Source organism: Mesoplodon mirus (genome assembly GCF_964341445.2).
Source record: "Mesoplodon mirus genome assembly, chromosome: 7".
Taxonomy (NCBI): domain Eukaryota; kingdom Metazoa; phylum Chordata; class Mammalia; order Artiodactyla; family Ziphiidae; genus Mesoplodon; species Mesoplodon mirus.
The window spans coordinates 65,712,238-65,736,878 of record NC_138983.1 but is presented as its reverse complement, the minus strand read 5'-3'; the positions used below and the strand labels follow the sequence as shown (position 1 = coordinate 65,736,878).

Sequence of the window (24,641 nt, the reverse complement as noted above, 5' to 3'; positions counted from 1 at the left end):
GTATACAAAATGGAAGCATTGAAAGTACCGGGGAGTAAAAAGAAGCAGGTGGATTTGGGTGGGAAGTCCATGTATGCAGAGAGAAGTGATAGAAGTGAGCTCCCTGTTTCTGTTTTGTGCCCGAGGGGCCAGGCACAGGGAGTGCTGTGCAAGCCAGTGGTGGTGCTGGTGGAAAAGCAGCCATCTTTTTGGCCCATGAGAAAAGAAGATCGAGTACAGGGCAACTACAGCTGCCGAAAGGAGGGGACGGATTCCTGGAAGGGAAGGGCCAGAGAGGGGGGTCCCCAAATTCTATCTGTTCATATCTCTGGCTGGCTCCTGGACCACACAAACACAAAACAGACACAAAGCATCTCAGCTAAAGGCAAGAGTCTGAAAGAGTCTTAACCCACTGATCTGATGTACCATTTCTGTTATATTTTATATAACCTTGGGTCTTTTTTCGATCTCCCTATTCTGTTCCATCGGTTAGTTTGTCTAATTGTGCTTTATTACCACACAGACTTATTTACTAGGGCTTTATAATAAATATTGATATCTTGGTAGGATTAGTCCCCTGTATCAGCCACAGAAATCACACATATTCCTGAACAGGGAAAATGTAGTATAAAGAATTGTTAACTCGTAGAAAGTGGTTTACTAAAAGGGGTAAAAGAAGACTCAAAGGACTACAGGAGTAGCAAGTGCCAAAAGGCATTAACTACCTCTAGGCTAAAAAAGAGTGTGAAAAAGGGTAAAAAATGGAATACTACTCAGCCATAAAAAATGAAATAATGTCAATTGCAGCAACATGGATGGACCTAGAGATTATCATACTAAGTGAAGTAAGTCAGAAAGAGAAAGACAAATATCATAAGACATCATTTACATGTGGAATCCAAAATATGACACAAATGAACCTATCTATGAAACAGAAACAGACTCACATAGCTGTAAACTATTATATATAGAATGGATAAACAACGAGGTCCTACTGTATAGCACAGGGAAGTATATTCAATATCCTGTGATAAACCATAATGGAAAAGAATATGAAAGAATGTATATATATATATATATATATATATATATATATATATATATATATATATATATATATATATAACTGAATCACTCTGCTATACAGCAGAAATTGACACATTGTAAATCGACTATACTTCAATAAAATAAGTTTAAAAAAGAAAAAGAGTAGAGAATGAAGGAACTAGGGACTTAGGAGAATTCCACGCCCTTCCAACCAAAGGTTGAGAACATGCAGCCTGCCAGTAGCAAAGAAACTTGACAGGGGCACGGGCCAGAGCTGGTCTGTAGAAATTGTCCACCATGGCCATAGGCTATAGCTGGGATAAAGATAGTTCGTAGAAACTGCCTACTTGGTGGAGAGAGAGTTGCCAGAAGGCACAGTTGGAGCTGCTCCACAAGGTCTGCTGGGCTTCTGTGCAGAGTAATAATAACGGAGGACTGATCCCCAGAAGGGAAATGCCTTCCTATCGCCATTGCCTTGCAGTGTAACTCCAGTGCTCTCTATTGGTAAAGCTTAACATTGTGCCCAGCTGGCAAAGAAGAAATGTTTATAGGGTCTAGCTCCACTATCACAAAGCAGGGCAAAGAAGGATGGATTTGGAGCTGAGCGAAAACTGGTAGCTAGCTCATACTCCTAACTTGTTCTTATTCTTCAAAATTTTTAGCTATTTTTGGTCACTTACCTTCCCGTGCACACAAGTGGGAGCAGGGTAGTGGTGGTGGAAATTATTAAATTTTCACTTGGATTGGATTTAATCTGTAGATTTGGTGGACCTAACAACCTTACATTATGGAGTCTTCCAGCTCATAATATTTGTCTCCTTCCATTTATTTAGATCTTCTTTAAAGTTTTTCAGTAACATTTGTATAATTTTCTCCATAAAGAGCTCTTACAGCTTTTGTTAGGTTTATTCTTCAGCACTTCATAGTTTTCAAGCAAACAGTATATTAAAAATTTTCTATTTGTTACTATTAATACAAAAATGCATTTTATCATGGTACATTGTTTTGTATCCAGCAACATAATAAACTTACTTCCAAATTCTAGTAAAAAATCTATTTGTTCTTTTGGCTTTTCTACATATACCAGTTTATCTTCCAAGAATAATGACAGATTGGATTCCCATTCTTATGTATGTTGTTTCTTATTCTAGCCTCACAACATTGTGTAGAACCTCAGTATGTTGAGTAAAAGTGGTAAACTTAGGTATCGTTGCCTCGTTCCCAAGTATCAAAAGGAATGCTTTCATTTTTAGCTTATTGATTTATTTTATAGATACCCGTTATCAGTTCAGAGTGTTTTCTCCTAGTTCTAATTTAAGAAGTTTAAAAAAAAATCATGAATGGACATTGTGTGTTTTCATATGCATCTATCTTCCTCTATTCAGAAGATCTATGATTTTTCTCCTTTCATCTGTTAATGTGAATCACATGGGTTGATTTTCTAATGTAAACCAACCTTGCATTCCTGGGATGGACCCCACTGTGTCATCATGCATTATGCTTTATATACATTGCTATCCTCAAATTAATATTTTAACTTTATGCTCATGAGTGAGATTAACCTATACTTTTCCTTTTTCATACTGTCCTTGTTGGTATGCTAGACATACAGTAAGTTGGGGAGTATATTTAGAAACAAACTTTATGTACCTTCTCAAATACCCTTGACTGCCTCCTCTTTCTCTGCCTTGACTTGTAACTCATACATTGTGGAATTTCCCTCCACTTTCAGACTTTAATGAGACGCAGCATTACAAGACATGGGATCTGAATTCCTGAACAGCTGTTATGAGGTGGATAATGCAACCCAGTGGGACAGTCAATCAGCCCTGTGGCAAGAACATTGACCAACGAGAACTGAGAGATGGGAAGTTACCTGATAGCTGGATTACTCCCTTTTCTTTCTCCCATTGGTTACTCCACAACACTGTTTCTTCCTGGAAACCTTACCAGAAAAGTCCACATGCCAAAAGTTTCACATGCTGAGTGACCTGATAGGTCTCTTTCAACTCACTGTGGAGTGGCAGTCAAGACAGTAATGCATCACATCATATTTCATGATTCCCCTTGTTTTACTTCCATTTTTCTCTCATTTTTTCCCTGAGCTTACGTTTCCCAAATGAAGTACAGTATGTGTTAGTATCTTAGTCCTTGCCTCAGGCTCTGCTTTCTAGAAGACCTAAGCTAAGGTCAGAATTATACCCTTTGTTCTATGCACTGCAGTATTTTCTGTAAGACTGCAGGACCTTATTCCTTTAAAGTTTGATAGACCTCACTAGTAAACCATGTAGGCCTGAGTTTTTTTGTGGAAATATTGGGAACTACTGTTTCATTAACTTTAATGGTTAAGATGGTTAAGACTACTCTTTTCAGGTTTCCTACTTCTTTGTGAAGCAACTTTCATAAGTTACAGTTTTCTAAGAATTTATCCTTTGTATCTATACTTACAAATTCATTGGCATAAAGTTTATAACAGTATATTTTAATTATCTATTTTATTATACTTTTATTAATATCTGTGGGATCTGTAGTGATAACTGTATTTTCATTCCTGTTACCTTTTGTTTATTTAGTTGGTTGGTCTGGTTCTCTCCCTCTTTTATCAGTCTTGTTAGGGTTTATAGATTTTATTTGTATTTCTGAAAAAACAATTTTTGACTTTGTTGATCTTCTCTATTGTGTTCATTTTCTATTTCATTACTTTGCTCTTTAACAGTTCCTTCCTTGTGTGTGTGTGTGTATGCTTATTTTGGTCTTCTTTTAACTTCATGAATTGAATGCCTAGCTCATTAATTTTTGGTCTTTTTTCTTATCTAGTAAGGACGATTCTCCGCATGTTAGTCTAGTATCCTCTAAATACTGCTTTAGCTGCATTCCACACATTTTAGTAGATAGTATTTCTTTAATATACAGTTTTCAATATTTAACTTCTGTGACTTCTTTTCTCATGTGTTAATTTGAAATGTTTATTAATTCCCAAATATATGGGAGCTTTTCCAAAGATCCTTTTAAAATTGATTCTACCTTAATTGCTTTGAGGTCAGAGAATATTGTGCAGCTTTGCAGCAATCCTTTGGAATATACTGACACTTGCTTAATTTGCAAGTGTACGGTTTTCATACCATTCCATGTGACTGAAAAAATATGAATGACAATTTTGGGACACAGAGTACATACACAATTAGTACTTTGATTTTTCTACATATTTCCTGGAATATGTCTGCTTGTTCCATCAACTACTGAAAGCATCACATGGTTTTGTATTTTTCCTTGCAGTTCTCTCACTTAAGAGTGTTAAGGTAGTTTTATTAAGAGCATATCAATTTACAATTATTTCATCTTCGTGGCGAATTTAGCCTTTCATCACATGAAGTGACATCTTTATTAAGACTCCCAAATAAACTGTTCACCCTCAAGTCTTTTTTCAGGGTCTGCTTCTGGGGGAGCCTAAACTAAGATTGTTGGTCCACTGGAATGTTGTAGCAGCACAATAACTAAGACTGTCACCTGTCGTAAATTGGCACTGGGTCCACAAGGAAAGGGATGCACTACCTTATGCAATCTCTAGCATGCGAGAGAGATTAGGGTGGTGTTAATTATGATTGGTTGGTGGTATTAATAGGTTAGTTGTTGCTAAGTGCCATTGGTGCACAGAAGGAAGAAAATGTCAGGCTCAACTCAGGGCATGGTGTAAAAGATCTCCCTGGCAGCCTTTAAAGAAATCCTTAGCTCATGCAGTTGAAGGGCAGACAGTGCTAAAAATCAAGCGAGAAATTACAAATAAAGCTGAATTTAGAGCTCTCACAAGTCTCCTGTCAAGCCCTAATAGATAATAAGGAGGGGGATACTGAAACATGGAGTGGGAACATCTGGGTGGAAACACTGAGAGCTCTGAACCTCAGATTTCTCTGAAACTTCTAGGCTAGCCGTCCACCCCTCTGCCTGAAGACCACGTTAAGGCCCCATTTGAAACATGCCTCACAAGATGAAGTGCTTGCTTCCCCACAATCTGCCCCACCTCATCTCATTGCTTCTAGTAATTGCTTCTAGCAGCCTGAGGCTTTGCTAGTTACAACCACCTAGATAAATCTGACATATGGGGCATTAAACAGAACAAAAGTGTCTTCAAAGGCAATTAAAAAAACTCTGAGCCTTCACCACCTAACACAACACTGTGCTTTTTGAATTGGAATTGTTCAGGTGCTGACCAATGACTTAACAGGAGCTAATTTGGCTTTCAGTATGTGGTAGCTATGATAAAGGGTTCTCTGTCAGTAGTAAGGCAGGAAGAAATGACCGGGGTTTCCAGGGAAGTTTCTTGTTCCCCGATATTACAAGAAGCCTTATTCACCCTCCCGTGTGCCTTCAATCCCTTTCCTCAGTGATGTTAGGTCACCTAGCACGTCACTCTCTTTGCTGAACTCAAGTTCACTGGAACTGCAGGCACTAGTAAAGGATGTTTTTGATGCATTAAACACCTTGTTTTAGAGGAGGAGGTGGAGGCCTAAAGTGCCAAACAGCCAGCAGCAGAGCCAGGACTGCAAGGGAGGAGGTTTTTCCACCTCTAAATTCTTGCTACTTATTAGCTTTTATGATCTTAACAAGGACTTAACTTCTCTGGGCTTCACTTTCCTTATTGGAAAATCGGAAATGATTCCTTTACTCAAGAGGATGTGGGTTAAAGGAAATCGTGACTGTGAAGGTACCTGGCATATTAACAGGGCCTCAGCAAAATGCCCCACAGTTGCCCTCCCTCTGCCCCCGAGCAGCTCACTAGATAATGGCCTTCCTCTTGAATTGTAGCTCGCTAAAAATATGCCTCTTCAAAGGAACTGGAAGCTAATTTTTTCTCTGTTCCCCCTCCTACAGTGCCTCTTGGGATTTGAGGCAGGCTGTACCTCAGATTTCAAAGAAATGGGGAGAAGCAAGACCTTCTAAGGTCTAGTTCAAACTGAAGGATCCCAGGGTACATTGGGTCCTGCTGTCAGAAGGCTAAGGTCACTGTTGCTTAAGAAAGCCCCTCGGCCCCCAGATTTCTCCTCCCCAGCCTTGAGCTGTTTCCACGGAGTCTCAGTGAGCCAAAATGCAGGGGCCAAGAGTCAAGGCATCAGAGCCAGGGTGACCAACTGAAGACTCTACCACTCACCAGTCACAACTTGGACGACCTGCCCTTTCTGAGCATCGGTTGGGGGGTAATAATATTACTGTCATCAGGACTGTTGTGAGAATCACACATCGTACCAGCACACTGGCCCAGTGCCCAGCAGGCAGTAAACTTAGTGACTCCAAGGCTTTGTTGTGCATGTGTGTGCTGCACACTCCTGAGGACAGGGCGGGGTTACAGCATGCACCGTGCAGGTACCAACTTCTACCCCTGGTTCCTGGCATGCACCCAGCAAGGCAGGTTAACAATTTTAATGACACACTAAAGAGAGACAGGCAGACAGGCAGGTAGACTAACTGACCTGTGGATGTTTTTAAGAAACCCTGCTAAAGGGAACTATACTTAATATTTTGTAATAACCTATAAGGGAAAAGAATATGAAAAAAATATATGTATGTATAACTGAATCACCTTGCTGTACACCTGAAACTAACATAACATTTAAATCAACTATACTTCTATTAAAAAAAAAACAGGAAGAAAGAAAGAAACCCTGCTAGACATTAACATGTCATGTTCGGATGACTGAACTTGGCGGACACCATCTAAAGGATCATGGCTTCAACCTCCTTTACTCTGTCCTTCATACGTTCACCCACAACACATAAAGCACCTTTCATTTTCAACAACATACACTTTGGCAGATAAAAACGGTGACCCACACTTTCATTTTCTTTATTTTTCATTGATACCGTATGAATACAAAGTTTCTAGAAAGCTACAAAATGTCTACCACTTTATCAAGAAGGCATCAAAATGTGTCACTTTGCAAAGACATGAAAACACCTGCAGGAACTGACACAAAAATAGCATTTTTAGAGTGATGAAATAATTGCACTTAACTGTCATGGATATTACAGTTATCACACATATGTACCGCGAAAGCTAGAATACATTTTTTTTTTACAAAGCACTTTATAAAAAAATTCTCTGCACACAAACCCTATAATTTTCATATAACTATCATACTAAAGATAAATTCACTTTAAAGCCAACACTTAGAACATTTTTAAACAAAAAGGTACCAGTACCTAAACACAGACATTAACAAATACAAGAATACTGTACTGCCAAGAGGTTTAACCAAATGCCTTTTCAAAGTTTCTGCAAACAGGTTATGAACACGTATGTGAGAATTTGCCCCCATCCCTCTATCTCTCCAATCTACCCAAGAGGAACCTTACTGCCTAAAGGCAGGCTCCCCAGCCCACTCCCAGCAGCAGTACAATATCAAAGGAACCACTGACCAGATGAAACGCTTACGTCACAAGCCCATTTTATACACGTGACACGAAGACACAGACTGTGAGAATCCCATTAAGTCATTTAGAATGTGAATAAACACACGTGGCAAAAACCGATTTACATAAAATTTAAGCATATTAAAGAATTAAAGGCTATTCAGGTTTCTTTTTTAAATGTTACAAAACTTTTTTTTGTCATTTTTTTAGGCACATAGTTTTTGTTTTTACTTTTTTTTTTCCCTTATCTGCAGTCATGAGCCTATTGAAAAAGGCCTACAGAAGTGACTCTTTCAAGGAGGTAACAGGGAGATTTTTTTTTTTTAGAGAAGTGCAGTTAATATCTAATTTACACAGTGAAACTAATCAGGGAAAATGACTGATGCAAAAAAGAAAAGAGAAGGAAGGAAGTAGGGAGGGACTGAGGGAAGGAGGGAGGGAGGGGGGGAGAGGGAGGAAGAAAACCAGAGACTGGTTTCCAATTGACTTACACCTAGATTCTGTCAGCCTCTTTCAGAAAAAGGGGAAGGAGAAACAATTTCATAATGGAAGGCAGACAAAAGAGAGCCAACACGATAGAGGTGGAGTCTCCTGGAATCTGACCCCCTTTCATGATGAACGAGAGGGAACATAAATGCTATTTCAAATGCTAAAATGATGCAGTGGGGCATATAACAGACTCAATGCAAATTCACAGAGAATAAAACAAGTTTACGGCTTAGGAAGCAGAACAATAAAGACAAATATTTCATCTTATTTAATGGTGCATGACTTCAGTGAAACTATCCTTTGCAATGCAATTTTAAACACAAAACCTTCATTCTTAACGATATAAGTAATGAGTTAATGAGAGAAAATTATTGCCAAAGAAAGCACAGTAACAGCTGAAAACGGAAGCAGGAAAATAAATATTTGATTAATTTCTTCCAAGTTGTGGCGTAGTCCTGACATGACAGGGAGGGGCTGAATTCAAGCAGCTAACTATAACTTGTGTTGAGCAAGTTTCCTTTTCATTTAATTTATTTTTTCTTGTAGAAATTTCTATGAATACTCACAACTTGGTGTGGATAGAAATCACTCCTGAAATTTCAGACAGCCCAAAGAGGGTATTCTTAAAGACACCAGGTAGAGACAGACAGACCATACGCATTCAGAGGCTAACTTTCAAAGATGTCTAACGTCACTGTAAAGTCTATATTGGTAAAGGAAAGTCTTTTTTGTCCTGGCTTTTGTTTGGCTCGTGTTTTTGCCTTCTCATCCTTTTCACTCCTTTTCCTCCCCTCTATCAATTTTCCCAATTTACACAAGGTTTTGATAAAAGCCAACACGGACTCTAAAGGGTTGCCCTTTGGAGGGCTGGAACATTCTTCGAAAATTCCGAATTGTGAGTGGTGCTCTTTGGAAGTTTCTCATAGCACATTCAGACAACACTCAGAGTCAACATTTTCGCCCTAAGAACACTTCAATTGTAATGACCCTAACCCATTTTTTGTTCTGCACTGTCATCTCAGTTTGAGGCTTCCAACTTTCAAAACGGTATCACTGCGTTAAACCAGAAGTGTGCGCTGTCATCTGAGTGGAAAGGCAGGCCTCCACAGACTGAACATGAGCATAAGAAGGACAAATCTGTCCACCGGCCGAGAGTCTGCGGTTTGTGTGCAAGTTCCCTCAGGCGGACGCAGGGCTGGGTGACGGGCGGAGATGGCGCACGGGGTCACGGCGCACAAACACACCAGTTCCTGGGGGCCCTCCTGCCGCTGTGCGCCCCGGGGGCATGGGTGGCAGGGGCTCCCCCACAGCAGACAGACAGCGCAGCAGGCAGGGTCCGCGTCGTGCTCTTGTGAATGGAGGCCTGTGGTTGGTTACTATCCCAGTAAACCAAAGGCATTACGGTGATCTCAGAATATTTTTGGTCTCTCTACAAATTATCATGATTATGGCAGCACTTTTCTAAGCTGGAATCTCAAACCAAAGGCACTTTCATGCTAGAGTGCAGAAGATTCACAAATAGCTAAGTATTTGGTCATAAATTTAAAAGGCAACATTAAAAGTATACAATTTGCTTTTCATAGTAAACTACGAAGTTGCAAAACCTTCCATTTTGGTATAGACATTTGACAGTGTGGTCAATGAACTGACTTCTGTTCATTTCAGATTTCAGACCAAGAAGTCAGTTTCCTATAGAGCTGGAGAAAAATGGGCTTACAAAACAAAAATGAAAACAATGCTTGCTTGCTCAATTTTAAATACCATGCCGATCAGTAAAGGGACATCAAGAACTGGTATGAGAAAAGGCTGGCGGCACGACTAAGTATCACTAAGGCACTGCTTACTGAACGCTTTGGCAGCTCTGAATTGAAAACTTCCTACAAAAGTTAACAGTAGTAAGAGAAATGCTTCCAGCTTACAAAAGGGCTCACAGTTCTGAGGCAGCCTTCTGCACTGCAAACCCTACACGCAACATCGCAAAGATTTAAGGCTTTTCAGAAATGACATGTGCAGGGTTTTGCCACAGAAACATCAACAGAAAGAAAGAAGCAATGCAGACGTATCCTCTTAATGTCACAGGTGTGAACACCAACACACAAAATTGGTTCTACCCTTCGTTAGAACAGGTGTAGTGTACCAGAGCATAGACAAAATCATACAAGTTATCGGTACCTGGTTTGAAAAGTTGACTGTCATCTTGTGTGATTTAAATAACTTACGTTTGTACAAAAACAAACTGCAAAAGCCACTAGAGTATTGAGACCTAAAGAAGACTTGGGTTTGTAACACCAAGTTCTGGGCACAGGGGCTGTTTTTTGGCTGGTCCGAGCGTGGGACTTTGCTGCTGGGATGCTTTGTAAAGAGAAATTTGACTCAGAGCCTGTGGCAGGTGAACTGCCCTCAGGGTAAGGAAAAGGCTCATCAGCTTTCCTATCTGCTTGCGGATGCCTCCCAGACAAGACGGTCCAGGGAGAGAAGCAGCATCACCACCAGGAGATGCTGCTGCTCTGGCAGAGGAAGGGGGTCTTAACCTCCCTCTCTCTTCCGCCCTGAGCACCAGAGAGGAACGACCCCCACCAAGAGGCCAAGAATTAAGTGTCAGGAGTCCCAGAGCCTTACCTTAATCTGTCACTGACCAGCTGGGTGACTTTGGGCAAGTCATCTCCCCTCTGGGCCTCAACTTTCTCATCTACAAAATGGAGGTCACAGGCATCACTCATTTTATTGTGCTTCACAGATATCACAGTTTTTAAAAATTGAAGGTTTGTGGCGACCCTGTGGCAAACGAGTCTACCAGCGTCACTTTCCAATAACGTTTGCTCACTTCACGTCTCTGTGTCTCATTTTGATAATTCTCACAATAATTGAATAATAATTCAACTTTTAAAAATTATTTTCATATTTTTTATGGTGACCTTCAAGTTTCTATTGTAATTGTTCCGGCATTTTTAGCAATATTTTTAAATTAAGGTATGTGCACTGATTTTTTTTTTTAGACATAATACTATTGCACACTTAACTACTATAGGGTAAACATAACTTTTATATGCACTGTGTGACTCGCTTTACTGTGATATTTGCTTTCTTGTGGTGCTCTGAAACTGAGCCCGCACTAGCTCTGAGGTATGCCTGAAGACTGTGCTTTCCTAAAGCTCAATAAAGAAAAATTCGATCAGCCCTCTTCCAAAATGAATCCCTCTCTCCACCATCCTTAAAGATGAAATGTTCCAGAGGTTTCTGTAAATTCTACAAAAAAGCAATGAGTGCAAGGCTAAAAGTAGAAGACCAGAGGAAATTTATTGAAATGATTAAAGGTTTGATAATGAGAACTATAACCTTATGAAAAATAATAAAAATGGGTGGGATTTTTTTTAACCTGATAAAATAAGCAATGAAGAGCAAATTAGAAATGCTCTTTAAATAGGTGTGAGTTGATTATAGGGATGATGGTGGCCAGCTGTCCCCAACTTTCCCAGGGAGGGAGGAAAGAATACTTGTAGCAGAGAGATTCTGTTGTGAAACAGAAGTTCTGAAACAGGAAGAAACATGGACACAGTATCATTTGAGTAATATTCCTACCTGTCTCTTGATGGCCTGAAACAAGGCTCCCAAGAGAGAAGCTTTCTCCGGGTAAAATGTAAGGAGAAAGAAAACCTCAAATATGGCATTTGTGACCTGTCAGATGCAGGGCAGTCGTTCTCAACCAGGGGCAATTCTGTGCTCCATGGCACATTTGGCAATGTCTGGAGACATTCTGGGTTGTGACAACTGGGGAAAGGTGTATCTAGTGGGCAGAGGCTAGGGATGCTGATAAACCTCCTACAATGCACAGGACAGCCCTGCACCACAGAGAATTATCTGGTCCAAATGTCAACAGTGTCGAGAAAGGGTTGAGAAACCCTGGTCTAGGGTAGCTTAGACGTTCTGGGATTCTAGGACATGTTCTGGAAAAGCCCCAACTTTATTTAGGTCTCATGCTAAGATGAAAATGAATACCAAGAGACCAAAGCCCAGTTCTTCAGCTTCTCCCTATTTAGGCTGCGGAAAGTGGCCTCTGAACTCTCCAGTGAAAGCACAAGATGTCCCTGAATCGATCCTGGTAGTGGAGGGTCAACCAGGAGATAGAGCACCCAGAAAAGAGCAGTGAGGACAGAGCTTTGGAAAGGCTTCTTTATGGTACAGAAAGCTTTACGAAGGGAGGAGACTCTGCCATAGAGGGTGAAAGACCAAAAACAGACTTGGATTCGATGTTATAACACAAATCTAATCCCAGAGTCTAATTTGGGAGTGACAGAGAAAGGGCTAAGAGGTTGGACCAGTGGTTAAGACAGGGAGAATATCTGCCCTGGAAAAATCTTTAGAAGGACAAGACAAGAAGTAAACTTGTTTTAAGAGCAAAAAGCAATCCTCAAGTTCATCCATGTAAACCCCCAAACTCAACTACAAAGGCATTCGGAGGAAGAGGACAAGCATCAGAGGGCCCAGCCTAACTCTGTGAGTTCAGCAGACCAGGGTATGCCCTTTCTCTGCAGCCAAAAGAACTACCCTCTAGCTGGTGTTCTTGGGTCTCAATCTATTTGCACTTTGAAAAAAGTAAATCCTCAGAGCCCTCCTGGCAGCACCGAAGAGCCCCATTCCTGGGAGAAAATGTGAACCAAATACCTCTTGCCCTGAAGTTCTGGGATGGCGTGGCTTTTAGCCACATGAGATCATTTGCGCCCCTTGGTCCTGAGAGACTGGGGGTAACACCTTGAGTAAAGACACGGGAGATGGGAGCAAAAGAAGCATCCCTAAGAGGGGTGACCAAGAGAAGTCATAAATATATGACCAAGGGAGAAGCTTAATGCTTGGGCCGAAGACCAGATAGAAGGGTGGGCCACTAGGGCAATTCTTCAAAGGTCCACTTGGAATCAGGGAACAAACTGTAGTCTCCTTACGTAGGGAAGATACACACCATGCTACTGGCTTATGTAAGGGATGTGTGTTCCAAAAGGGGAAAGTTCTGTGCTTTCTCCTTTGGTCTTCCCAGTGACCAGGGTCATGGGTTTGGGAGAGGTCAGGCTTGGTTCTTCTATTTGCCACGAGCCAGCCACCCCCTCATGACCACCAGATACTAATCAATATATAAGCAGGGTCAGAACAGGTGGTGGGACAGGGAAGGGGGTGTGTAGGTTATTTGAATGTAACAGAACAAAGTTTTTATTTTCTGGCTTGACGTAAAAGTCTTGACATGTTTCACAACTTACAAAACATTTTCTAACAGTGTTAACCTATTCCTGACAATTATAAAAAACGTCACTTTCCTCCAGGAAGTTGGGGAGTATGCCCTGTCCCCTTCCCAATGAAGCACTTATGGAAATAACCCAAGACATGTGGCCACATCAAACCAACTCTGCCTGGACAATGCTTTGGAATATCTGGGTTGGAAAGTTGAATTCCTCCTAGGAAGAAAACCTCCCAAATGTGCCTGTTTGGAAAGGGCAGAGATAGATAGCTGAGCATCTTCAACCTCAGTCAAATAAGTATTGTGACTTATTGAGAGATGTCAAGGAAGTGCGTGTTCTTAGCGAATACACCTAGATCTACGGACACAGATTGAGAAATACACACATATCAGCACCTAGAAAACTGAGTGACACTGAATAGATGTTCAATAAATATGTGTTGAATAACTATATATGTATATGTGCATATATGTACACACAAACACACACGTACACATATAGTTACAGCAGGTTAATATGCATATTGGATCACCAGAAATAATTTACTCACATGCTGGTGAGCATGCTTGTGATTTTCTGGGGAGCAGAGATCCTAAAACTGATGAGCCTTTTATGAGTTTGGTTGATGAAATTTCTCCCAGCCACAGGGTTTTCTATAATTTGCAGCTCACAGTGCAGTATTCATGCCAATTTTAAATTTTTGTTATTAAATTTCAGTGGTTCAAATATTTACTCATCTTAATAAAAAATTTGGTTGTCCATATAAAATATAACTGCACACACAAGACTATAAACATTGTAAGTTTAGATTTTCAGTATTTATCTACTTATTGCAAAAAGAGCCATCTTTTCTTTTTCATTAAATAATCATCACATTAGTACAATACAATTTTATATTTTTTAAATATACTATATATGTTAAGGATAAGGGGTGAAGTTTTCTTCCTCTGTAATAGCTGTTTCAAGAGTTTAATGGATTAGGAGATTAGTTTTAACCTTGAGGAAAAAAGTACAAATTTGTCTCATTAGGATATTTCTACCAAGCATTTCTTAAGGCTATATTTTAACATTTGGTTTCAAAAAGAAGGAAAAGTTTCATTTAAAAAATAATTTAGTGAATTACATTCTTTCATAACTTCCACCCTAATTTGTTACAAAGATAAGTCTAAAGATTCTTAGTTTTGTGTACTAATTTACATTTATATTTAAAGATTAATTTTACTTGTATCTTAAGAATTTTATGTTGGAAAAAAAAAAAACACTAAATACATTTGTATAAAGGCTGTAAATGTCCAATGGTAAATGCTCTGTCTTAATTTTTTTTTTCTACCACAACGAGAAACAGGTCTCTGCAGACAGAGACTTGGGTTCTTAAGGTTCACCTTTCTGAGGAATTGTGGGCTGTGGATCTGAATAACACACAGAAACAACTCGATTTCTCTTTTTACAACTGTACCAGAACTTCACAGCTACAATGAGTATGAACACATGAAAAAATGACTTCACTCAAACAGGATTTAGAAAAGTTGGGGTGACCTCAGGGCCAGGGCAGCACCCCTGTGTGGTGAGGTTTACAGTCAGTCATTCGATCATGGAGAGAGTGTGTGTGTGTGTGCACATATGTGTGTGTGTATATACAGATATCTATATATATAAATAACCACGGTTAGTCCTTTACAAGCCTGTAAATATGATGCTGTGCTCCATGTTCACTATTTGAAACTTCAAATACACAGGCCATGCACAGGAGAGTTTCTTGTGTATCCCTGTTTGTTACCACCTGTTTAAAAAAAAAAAAAGTATAAATGGAAAAGAATATGAAAAAGAATGTACAATATATATAGGTGTAACTGAATCACTTTGCTGTACAGCAGAAATTAACACATTGTAAATCAACTATATGTCAATAAAATATTTTTTAAAGTATATATATATATATATTTATATATCAAACACCACATGAATGAAAACATATTCCATCTGAGCCATGATGACTACGATTTACTTGGAGAGGAATATGGAGTCCACTGTTCAAAAAGTGGACTGTTAAGAGATCTGCCCAGCCTCCCTCCACCCCCTCCAGCACAAACTCAGGATATTACAGGTCCGACTTAAATCCTATTTAAGCTTAGTTACCATATGTAAGGAAGACCTTACAGATTGGGTCTCACTCAGAGAGCCTAAGAAGACACCACAAGAATTAGTGTGGGGTTTTTCTTTTGTTTTGTTTGTTTGGGGGGGGGTGCAATTTTTTTTTTACAACACAGAGAATTTTCTATAATTCTGTTCCATGGGACAGTTATTTATCCTAGGGACTGTCTCCTATCTTATTCCTAAACCTCTACTAAATTTTGTTTCACGATAGCCAATGGGAGACAGACATAAGCTCTGTGAGTGCTTTGCTCATCACTGTATTAACATGCAGTGCCTGGATTCAGTGAAATATATGCTGAGTAAAAGAACAGTCACACAGTTCAAACCCATGTTGTTCAAGGGTCCACTGTATTCGCTGAATGGATGGAAATTCACAGAATAATAGCCACCATCTGTTCAGTGCTTACTATGCACCTCCTCAGTATTAAATGCTTTACAGAAAGTATTTCATATAATATTACAACAACTCTAGGAGCAGGTGTGATATCACTCCCTCTTTGACAAGGGAGGATGCAAGGGGTTAATTTGTTTAAGGTTATACTAATGTCAACGAAAAACCCAGATCTTCTGAATCTGAAGACCTTTTTCTTACCCGTTATGCCATGCTGCTCTAGATAAATGCATTGATACAATGATGAATCATCTAATATTCTTTTTCTGGGTAACAAAGTTTTTTTTCAATACTGGTACCCACCTGCTTTTCTAGTCTCACTCCCTGCCACTTCCCTTGCAGATCAAATACTCCAAATATGCAAGTCTTCCAGCCCTGAAATCTTTCTCTCCCTCATCCCTATATCCAAACAAATGCCGTGTCCTGCTGCTTTTACCTCCTGAATAATTCTTGAATCCATCTCCCTTTTCCCCTGCCACAGCCCAAGGCACCAGCAAAGCTGACCTGGACTCCTCCACCAGCAGCCACCCTTGCTGGGCACCAGTCTCCCCTGTGCACAGTGGTCACAGTAACCTTGAAAGAAATATGAATCTGATAACAACAAACTCCTGCTTAAAAACTGAATGGCCTCTTTTAAACTTTAGGATGAAGAGAAAACCTGTTCTCATCCGACAAGGATGAGAGTGAGCGGCCCATTCTGGCCGGTCCTACCCGGCCAGCCACACTGCTCTGTTTCCAGTCCTCCTCCTACCACATTCCCACCTATGTAAGATATTCTTCCCTACCCTCTCTGCCTCTCTATCCATCTGGAGACACCTCTCAATTGTTTCTTCCTCAGGGAAGCATTCCCTGACCTCCTATTACACGTTCTCTTGTCACCATGCACCGACCTCTACCAGCCGTCAGCCACAGGTGAATTACACGCATTTTGTGACTCCCTGTCCTTGATGAATGCCTGCCTCCCTCACCAGACCCCAGGATGCCTGGTCCCGCCTGTCTAGTTCACCGCAGCCCCGCGGCTGACATGTCAGTATGCACCCACCGAACGGGCCTTTTCTTGGTAAATCTGAAAAATGTCTGCTTGTCCATCAGGCAACTTAAATATCATCTTTTAACATCCCTGAGAATTCCCCACCTCATTCCAAGTACAGGTGCCTGCTCAGGCAGTTCAACTACTCTGTGCTCCCATGATGTCTGTTTCACAAGTTTACTGCAGCCGTGATGGCCTTGCATCGTCATCATCTATTTACCCGCCTCGTTCTCCCTACAAGGCCCAGATTTCCTGTGTTTTATTTGCACTGTATTTCAGCAGCTAGTACAACCTTTCCATAACTTAGCCGAATGAATACAAACATTCTCAATAACCTTTGAGGTGGAGAGGGCAGACTTGAGCACTTTGTAAACGGAGGAAACTAAGGTCTGGAGACTTTAAATGTCTTACCCAAGGTCATAAAGTAGAGCTGTGTCCTAAACCCAAGTCTTCTCATTCCATGACCATGACATCCTGCAAAGTGTCTCTTCCATCAATTCAAATCTTAATTTACGTCTATCACTGGCTCTGTGACCTCAGGAAGGACTAACATTCCTTATCCATAAAATAGGAATAAAAATGACTTCACAGTTCTGCAGTGAGAATTTCATAATATATCTACAAAAGATTCAGCACTGTGCCTGGAACCTCTATGATCTATTTTACCTTCTTGCAGACTTTCTATGAAAGACTATATCCTATTTAGGCTTCATGCTTGAGATGAAGGAGGAAGGAAAAAAAATGTTTCTAGCAACCCGTATGTCTGAATATGACCTCAAAAGATGATCGGAATCCTTGGCCCACTATTCAGTCGCTGTCTTCCTCAGTCTGATTGCCACCATTAAGGCCCCAAACCTATAGGGTCACCTCAATTCCTGAATCATTCTGACGAAACCAGAGTCTAGCCCACCAGCCAGTAAGGCCTGGAACTGGCCGTGGTGACACAGGTTTTGTATCTAATGTTCCTAGTAAAACACCTGCAACTGTGTCCAGCAACTGTCATTCTGGCCATGTCCCTACACCTGAGGAAGTGCTGAAAAGTATGATCTCTCCTGTTTATCAGTGAGATGACTTCATTTTCATTACCCAGGAGTGCTGGCTTAATTTCAGTTTTTCTACAGAAAACTATTACTTCTAGCAAATATTTATTTGCTACTAATTCTATATTTATTTGCTTCTAATCCTTCATATCAAAGGGATGTATATAGTTGCTTAATGATACGTTTTAAAATTAATTTAACCTGTTAAGTTAAATGGATGGAAGTCACATGTTCCAAGGGAGCATTACTGATATAGTTACATGGGTTTTGTGGGTAATAGATACTTACAAATTTCCCTGATCATATTTATCTTGGCTGTGCCGTGAAGTCGGGTTTTAGGGACTGAGGACATATTCCTTAACGTGCTGAAACAGTCTCACTGGTTTGTAAGAAACATCTAAGACTCCCTCCAGAAGAGGGGGGGTGGCCATCCACTCAGAGAGTTTTGGTTAATTTCTGAGGCAATTTAACGTCCACACCAGGATGCCACACACACCTTCCGGTCATCTGAGCACTAAGGTGATCCATTTGTTCTTAAATAGCAACAAAGAATACCTATATGACAAGTACCTGCCAGCACCCCAAACCCTGAACTGCTCAATTTTCACCAAAGACCGTTAGAAAAAGGATACTAATGAATAGTTATAATATGTTTTCCAAGCTTTCTCCTGGACTGCTAGTTTCCAAGTTTCAGAGGGACATGGACACATATGAGAATCCACTGAGATTCTCTCCTTGGAATAAATGAAAATTAGATGTAAAATTATCTGTCTGCCAATTGTATACCCATAATCACGTGTCTGTGAACTCTGAGGCTCCCTGTGGCTCACTTAACCAATCCCCTACAGCAGTGGGTCTCAACCTGGCTACACACCAGAACTACCTGGGGAATCAGTAAAAATAAACAAAAACCATGATTCTGGGTCCCATCCTTCAGAATTTTTAAAAGCTTCCTGAATGAATATCTTGATATGCAGAAGGTTTTTAATTTCTTGATTTTTATTTATCTTTTTTTTTTTTTTTTTTTTACAGTGGCATACAAGAGCTGGCTCCTACTAGCTCTGAAAGTTACTGTTAAAATATGAAGGAATTTCGTGAGCTGGACAAATATTGGTAGCTTGAAATTGCCCATGGAAGCTGTATCTGCAACAATGGAAATGGGCAAAAGCTACGGATCAGGGTTATGGAAGGAACTAGAGGAGAGCCTTTTTTTTTTTTTTTTTTTTTTTAAACCAGCACATCACTGATTGAGAACCACTGTCCCACTGAATCCAAAAAGTCCAGGTAAAGAATTCTTGCTCTAAGTATTCTAGTTCTTAAACCTGGTAACAAAGAATAACAAAGTAGGCCCTCAGAGGGCTGAATATTTGACCACAATATTATCCTGCTGCCCCTTTTTGCAAAATTGTTTCCACCAAATTTTGTTTTGGCATTTTGCCTTTGGTTTAATCAAGGAATGTTATTTTTAAAAAATTAGCTTTATGAAATCCATGATTGCATATTTTATAGGTATATTTTGAGAGGAGCACTGTACTTATTAACCTTCCTAAGTAACCAAATGAAGTCCCTGTGAGAAACTGTTTTAAAGTCAAAAATTTAGGGGGAAAAAACACACAGAGCATTGCCCAGGGGAACCAGAAAATATTCCCAATCATGGACCTTGAGCCCCATTGCTTTTTCCTTGCCCTTTAGCTGCCCATTAAGTTTTGACCATACTTTTCAGCCCATAAATATTGTCCCCTTGCTCCTGGTTATGCCACTGTATTCTAGTTTATATTTCTCCTGGTACTGAGGATTTATATTTTGCTATATTAATGTATGTTACTTATAATAATAAGGCCTTGTAAATCCTTCATGAAATAAGTCTAGGTATGTTTGAAGCACAAACCTGCTGACTCAGCTTTTGCCTCATTTATGATTTGTATACCATGGTGCTGCTGAGACTCACACTTAGCTAATACTGGAATTACCCAGGGAACCTTAGAAAACCTTAGAAAATACACATGCCCGGGTCCTATCCTCAGAGATCCTGATTTAATCGATCTAGGATACAGCCCTGCTATCAGGATTTTTAGATATTCTCCAGGTCTTGCTAATGTGAAGCCAGAATTAAGAATCTAGTTGTATCACCCTCACCCTCCCTTCCCAAATTCCAGTTCTGCTAAGCTTAGAAAGCCCGGCCAGATGAGACCCCTTTCTCTTCCACAAACTTGAGCCAAACCAAGTTTGCCCTATGGATGTGTGAATTCAACTACTGACTGACCACCTGGGGCCCAGCCCCACAGTCTAGTCAGTTACCCTTGGCCCAAGCCCCAGCACCTCCCAGGCCCATCTTCCCCACCAGCCTCATGGCCGAGTCTGACAAAACATGAAAGAGACAAACAGTTACCAATAAAATTGTGAAGTTTTCCAAAACACTGTTCATCATATATTTCTCTGGTAAGTGTTTGAGCTTGTGGATGAAATTGATCATATATTCACACATCGGGGAGCGGTTTATTCGGTATACAAATCGGCCATTCTCAAACCTTGCATATTCCGTCTGTGAGGGAAAAAGGATTTGAGCATTTTTACACCTTTGACTTCAAAATACATAAAAAAGATATTATTGCCTGTAAAAGCATTTTATTTTTTCAACATGAAATCACCTGCTATATGCTGCACTACTTATGTAGTTTACTTCATTTTAAAAAATCCTATCTCCAAACTTAATACCATACTCAGAATCCATTATTTTTCTGGAAATTTTTTTTTTTAAACTTGGGAAGATGACAGCTTTAAAGAAAAGTTGTATAGATGTTTTTCAGCAAAGGTTAGAAAAAAATATAACTGCCTTCTTAGTGATTCTCTACCTGGAGATCTGTGAGCGTAAGCCCAGCCAGTCACAATTCTTCAAAGGGCCCATAGAAAATCCTTTTTTACTGTGATAAGGCCTCACAGGCCAACAACCAATGCAGCTAATTTCTCTACTTTAGGAAAAACTACTTCACACTGATGATGAGCCCCTGATTGTGTTATGTCTTTAATTTTTTTTAAAAAGGGGTTTTTAAAAAATATATACATGCAGTTTGAAGATCCACTGAAGCACTTAGAAATAAGAGAGACACTCTTAGATACTCTGGATCAAAGAGGAATTTAAAAAGAAATTACAAGCTATCTAAAGAGTAATGAAAAAGAAAATATTTACATCAAACTTTTGGGACTCAATGAAGCTATACTTGCAGGAAAGCAGCTTCGTGTCTTCATCATTAAAGATGAAAAGTTATAGAACTTAGTACACATCTTAAAAAATTAATAAATCCTACAAAATAAACCAAAACCAGTGAAAACCAGGAATAGGAAATTAATAAAGATAAAAGCTCAAATCAATACAAAGGAAATTTTCTTTAAGATTTTTTTTTTGTTTTGATGTGGACCTTTTTTGTTTTTAAGTCTTTATTGAATCTGTTAAAATATTCCTTCTGTTTTATGGTTTTTGGGTTTTTGGCCATGAAGCATGTGGGATTCCAGTTCCCTGACCAGGAATCGAACCCGCACCCCCTGCATTGGAAGGCGAAGTCATAACCACTGGACTGCCAGGGAAGTCCTGCAAAGGAAATTTAAAATGTAGACAGCATATAAAAACTAGTTCTTTAAAAAGACAAAATAAAATAAATAAACCCTTCACAATCTTAAGAAGGAGAAGAAAGAAAAGAGACAAAACCACAATTACATTATTGTTCAGAAGATTTAGAGGAGGTTACTTCATGTAACTCTTTGGCAAACAACCAATCAACCAACCAATCAATCAATAAAAGCAAAGGAAAACCTAGAGGACAGGCTGATTTCCCAGCAAAATACAAATTGCTAATACTGAACCAAAAAGAAGTAGAAAACTCCAATAGATCAATTACTGTGGAAATGACTAAAAACTATTTAGAAATCTACCACTGAAAAAGGTCCAAAGACCAAATGGTTTCACAGCTAAGTTTTATATAACCTTTAAAGAACAGTTATTTTCAATGTTATTCAAACAATGCTATACCATAGAAAAAGATAGGTATTCCAATTATTTTTATGAAATTGATGTATATTCAATACCAAAAGTTGATAGTTCATAAAAAAGAAAAGTATAGATTAATATCACTTATGAGGTGCCAACATTTTATGTAAAATAGCAAACAATGCATCAAAGTATCCAAAGTAGAACTTTCTTCAGGAATGCTGTGTGGTTCATACACAGGACATGTGTTAACTCATGATGTCAACAAACTGGAGAAAAATCACATAGTAAGAGTTGCTGAAAAGGCATCTGATAAAATATTGCAGCTATTACTAATAAAAAAAAAATTTAAGTAAAATAGTGATAGAAAGAAAGAATTTAGAGCCAGCTGGAGCGGCGGCGGCGGTGGCGGTAGCGGCAGGACCGCCATGGCGCCAGTAGCAGTGACCTGGAGGGAGCGCGAGGCGACGCTGGCTGCGGGGACCTGGTGACAGCGTGAGAGGTACTAGATTTTACAAGTTTGCACCATGCGTGAGTATAAGCTAGTCGTTCTTGGCTCCGGAGGAGTTGGAAAATCTGCTCTGACTGTACAATTTGTTCAAGGAATTTTTGTTGAAAAATATGATCCTACGATAGAAGATTCTTATAGAAAGCAAGTTGAAGTAGATGCACAACAGTGTATGCTTGAAATCTTGGATACTGAAGGAACGGAACAATTTACAGCAATGAGGGATTTGTACATGAAAAACGGACAAGGCTTTGCATTAGTTTATTCCATCACAGCACAGTCCACATTTAATGATTTACAAGATCTGAGAGAACAGATTCTTCGAGTTAAAGACACTGATGATGTTCCAATGATTCTGGTTGGTAATAAGTGTGACTTGGAAGATGAAAGAGTTGTAGGAAAGGAACAAGGTCAAAATTTAGCAAGACAATGGAACAACTGTGCATTCTTAGAATCCTCTGCAAAATCAAAAATAAATGTTAATGAGATCTTTTATGACCTAGTACGGCAAATTAACAGAAAAACTCCAGTGCCTGGGAAGGCCCGCAAAAAGTCGTCACGTCAGCTGCTTTAATATACTAAATACATTGTAGCTCTGAGCCAGGTCTGAAGAACTGTTGCCCAATTCAACAGTGCCAGCATTCCAACTTTGTTAAACCTACCAACATCTTAAACGGACTTTCTGTGGTGGTACCCTTTAAGAGGCGGATGAAAGCTACTACATCAGTTTGCACATTCTAATCACTTTCCAGTATCACAAGAGAGATTTTTACTTATATAATAGTCCTAGAGTATGCAGCTGGTAAAACCAGAGGCTACAATCCAGTATTACTGCTAAGAGACATTTTTCATCCACCAATGTTGTACATGTATGAAAATGGTGTACTGTATACTTTAACACGCCCTATACTTTGTATTGGAGAGTACAATAATGTAAATCCTAAAAGCACCACTATTTTAGCATAATAAAAGAAAGTCCAAAGAGCTCCTATATAGACTACTCCAGATAACTTCGCTTCTTTGATACTTGTAGCTTATTGTAATTTTTTTTAAGAAATTCAAGGTCATTATCATTGTATTGTACAAATAAGCGCTTTGATTAACACAGCTATATAGTTTTTTTAATTTTTAAAAACCTGTGGAGACAGTGATCTTGTCTTTAAAATATGATAGTCCTTTCAGTATAATGTCTTAGATTAAAGACGTTGCCTTTAATATCTGTTGGGAAGGAAATGTCCAGACTTTTCAAATCTTTTATTATATGTTTCCTTTTTTGTTTACATAGGGAACAATGTTTATAGTTGTGTGTACAGTGGGGGTCTACAACAAGAAGTGTATATTTTCAAACTATTTTTTAATGATGTAACAATTTTTGTAAATCATTTTCAGGCTTCTGCAGCTGTAGATTCTCACTGTGAATCCCCTGCTTGCTCATGCATAAGTGTATTTGCAATACCAAATATACAGGTTTAGTATTTTTGCCTGTTAGTGATTGTTTCACATGTGTAACGTTTTGGTTGAGATGTTAAATGGTGGACGAGTACTGTGGATGTGAATGTGGGAAGTAATTTTAATCATGTGTAATTGGTCACAAGGCCTAAGTTGCAGTAACTATTGCTGTTTTATTTAACAATGCCTTGTTGCTTTGTATGCATTAACGTTTGGGTGTAAAGATTGTGTGTCTATCCAACAGGGAGCCACAGTATTTAAATTGACCAACCTAATGTTACAACTACTTTTGAGGTGGCCAAATGTAAACTAAAAGCCTTAATTAAAGTGGTGCAATTTTGTATAACTTAGCATCAGTAGTTCAATAAATTTGGATTGCCATGCAAGGAAAAAAAAAAAAAGAAAGAAAGAATTTAAATATAAAATAAAGACCATTTATAAAAACCAATAATAAGTTTAATCCTAAACGTCAAAACATCAAAACTATTTCTACTGACATCAGTAACCATACAAGGTATACTCACCATCACTATTTCTTTTATTTCTTTTTACAACTGTGTTGGAAGTTTTAGCAAATGAAGAGAGGGTGAGAAAATAATAATAGTAATAATAATAATAAAAGTGGCATGAACATTGAAATGAAGAGATAAAATAAAGTCTTCTTTTTTTGCTGCTGCTAAGATAATACAACAGAGAAAACCCATGAATCTAGGGGGAAAAACCCGCTGGAGATAAATAAGAGAATATGGTAAGATGGCCAAATAGAATATAGATATGCAAAAACTAGGAGCTTTCTTCTATTCTAGTAATTAAAATCTGGAAACTGGAAACTGTATTAACAAATTATATAATATTTAGAGCTATATTTAACAAGAAAGGGATAAACCTATAACTGTAAAATCTTATTAAAATAGATAAAATGAGATAGAAATGCAAATAGGT

The 24,641-nt window shown here is 39.1% G+C and overlaps 2 protein-coding genes across 10 annotated transcripts in view; one reads left to right on the top strand and one right to left on the bottom strand.

The window, feature by feature from the left end:
* Positions 1–6,837: 6,837 nt before the first annotated feature.
* TEAD1 (TEA domain transcription factor 1) overlaps positions 6,838–24,641 on the bottom strand; it is a 268,659-nt gene continuing 250,855 nt past the window's right edge. For all 9 annotated transcript variants that reach the window (XM_082627122.1, XM_082627123.1, XM_082627125.1 and 6 more), the window contains 2 exons: positions 20,150–20,302; positions 6,838–14,925 (listed from right to left, as the gene is read on the bottom strand). In XM_082627122.1, coding sequence (XP_082483248.1) covers positions 14,812–14,925; positions 20,150–20,302 — 267 coding nt within the window. In that variant the 3' untranslated portion in view covers positions 6,838–14,811. The remainder of the gene's footprint in view (positions 14,926–20,149; positions 20,303–24,641) is intronic.
* Positions 22,170–24,045, top strand: LOC309807468 (ras-related protein Rap-1b-like). The gene has a single exon (XM_082627131.1). The coding sequence runs from the start codon at positions 22,270–22,272 to the stop codon at positions 22,822–22,824; it is 555 nt and encodes a 184-aa protein (XP_082483257.1). The 5' UTR covers positions 22,170–22,269; the 3' UTR covers positions 22,825–24,045.

What these genes read in the sequence shown, in the direction of transcription:
- LOC309807468 (XM_082627131.1), top strand. Translation starts at nt 22,270, where the DNA reads ATGCGTGAGTATAAGCTAGTCGTTCTTGGCTCCGGAGGAGTTGGAAAA.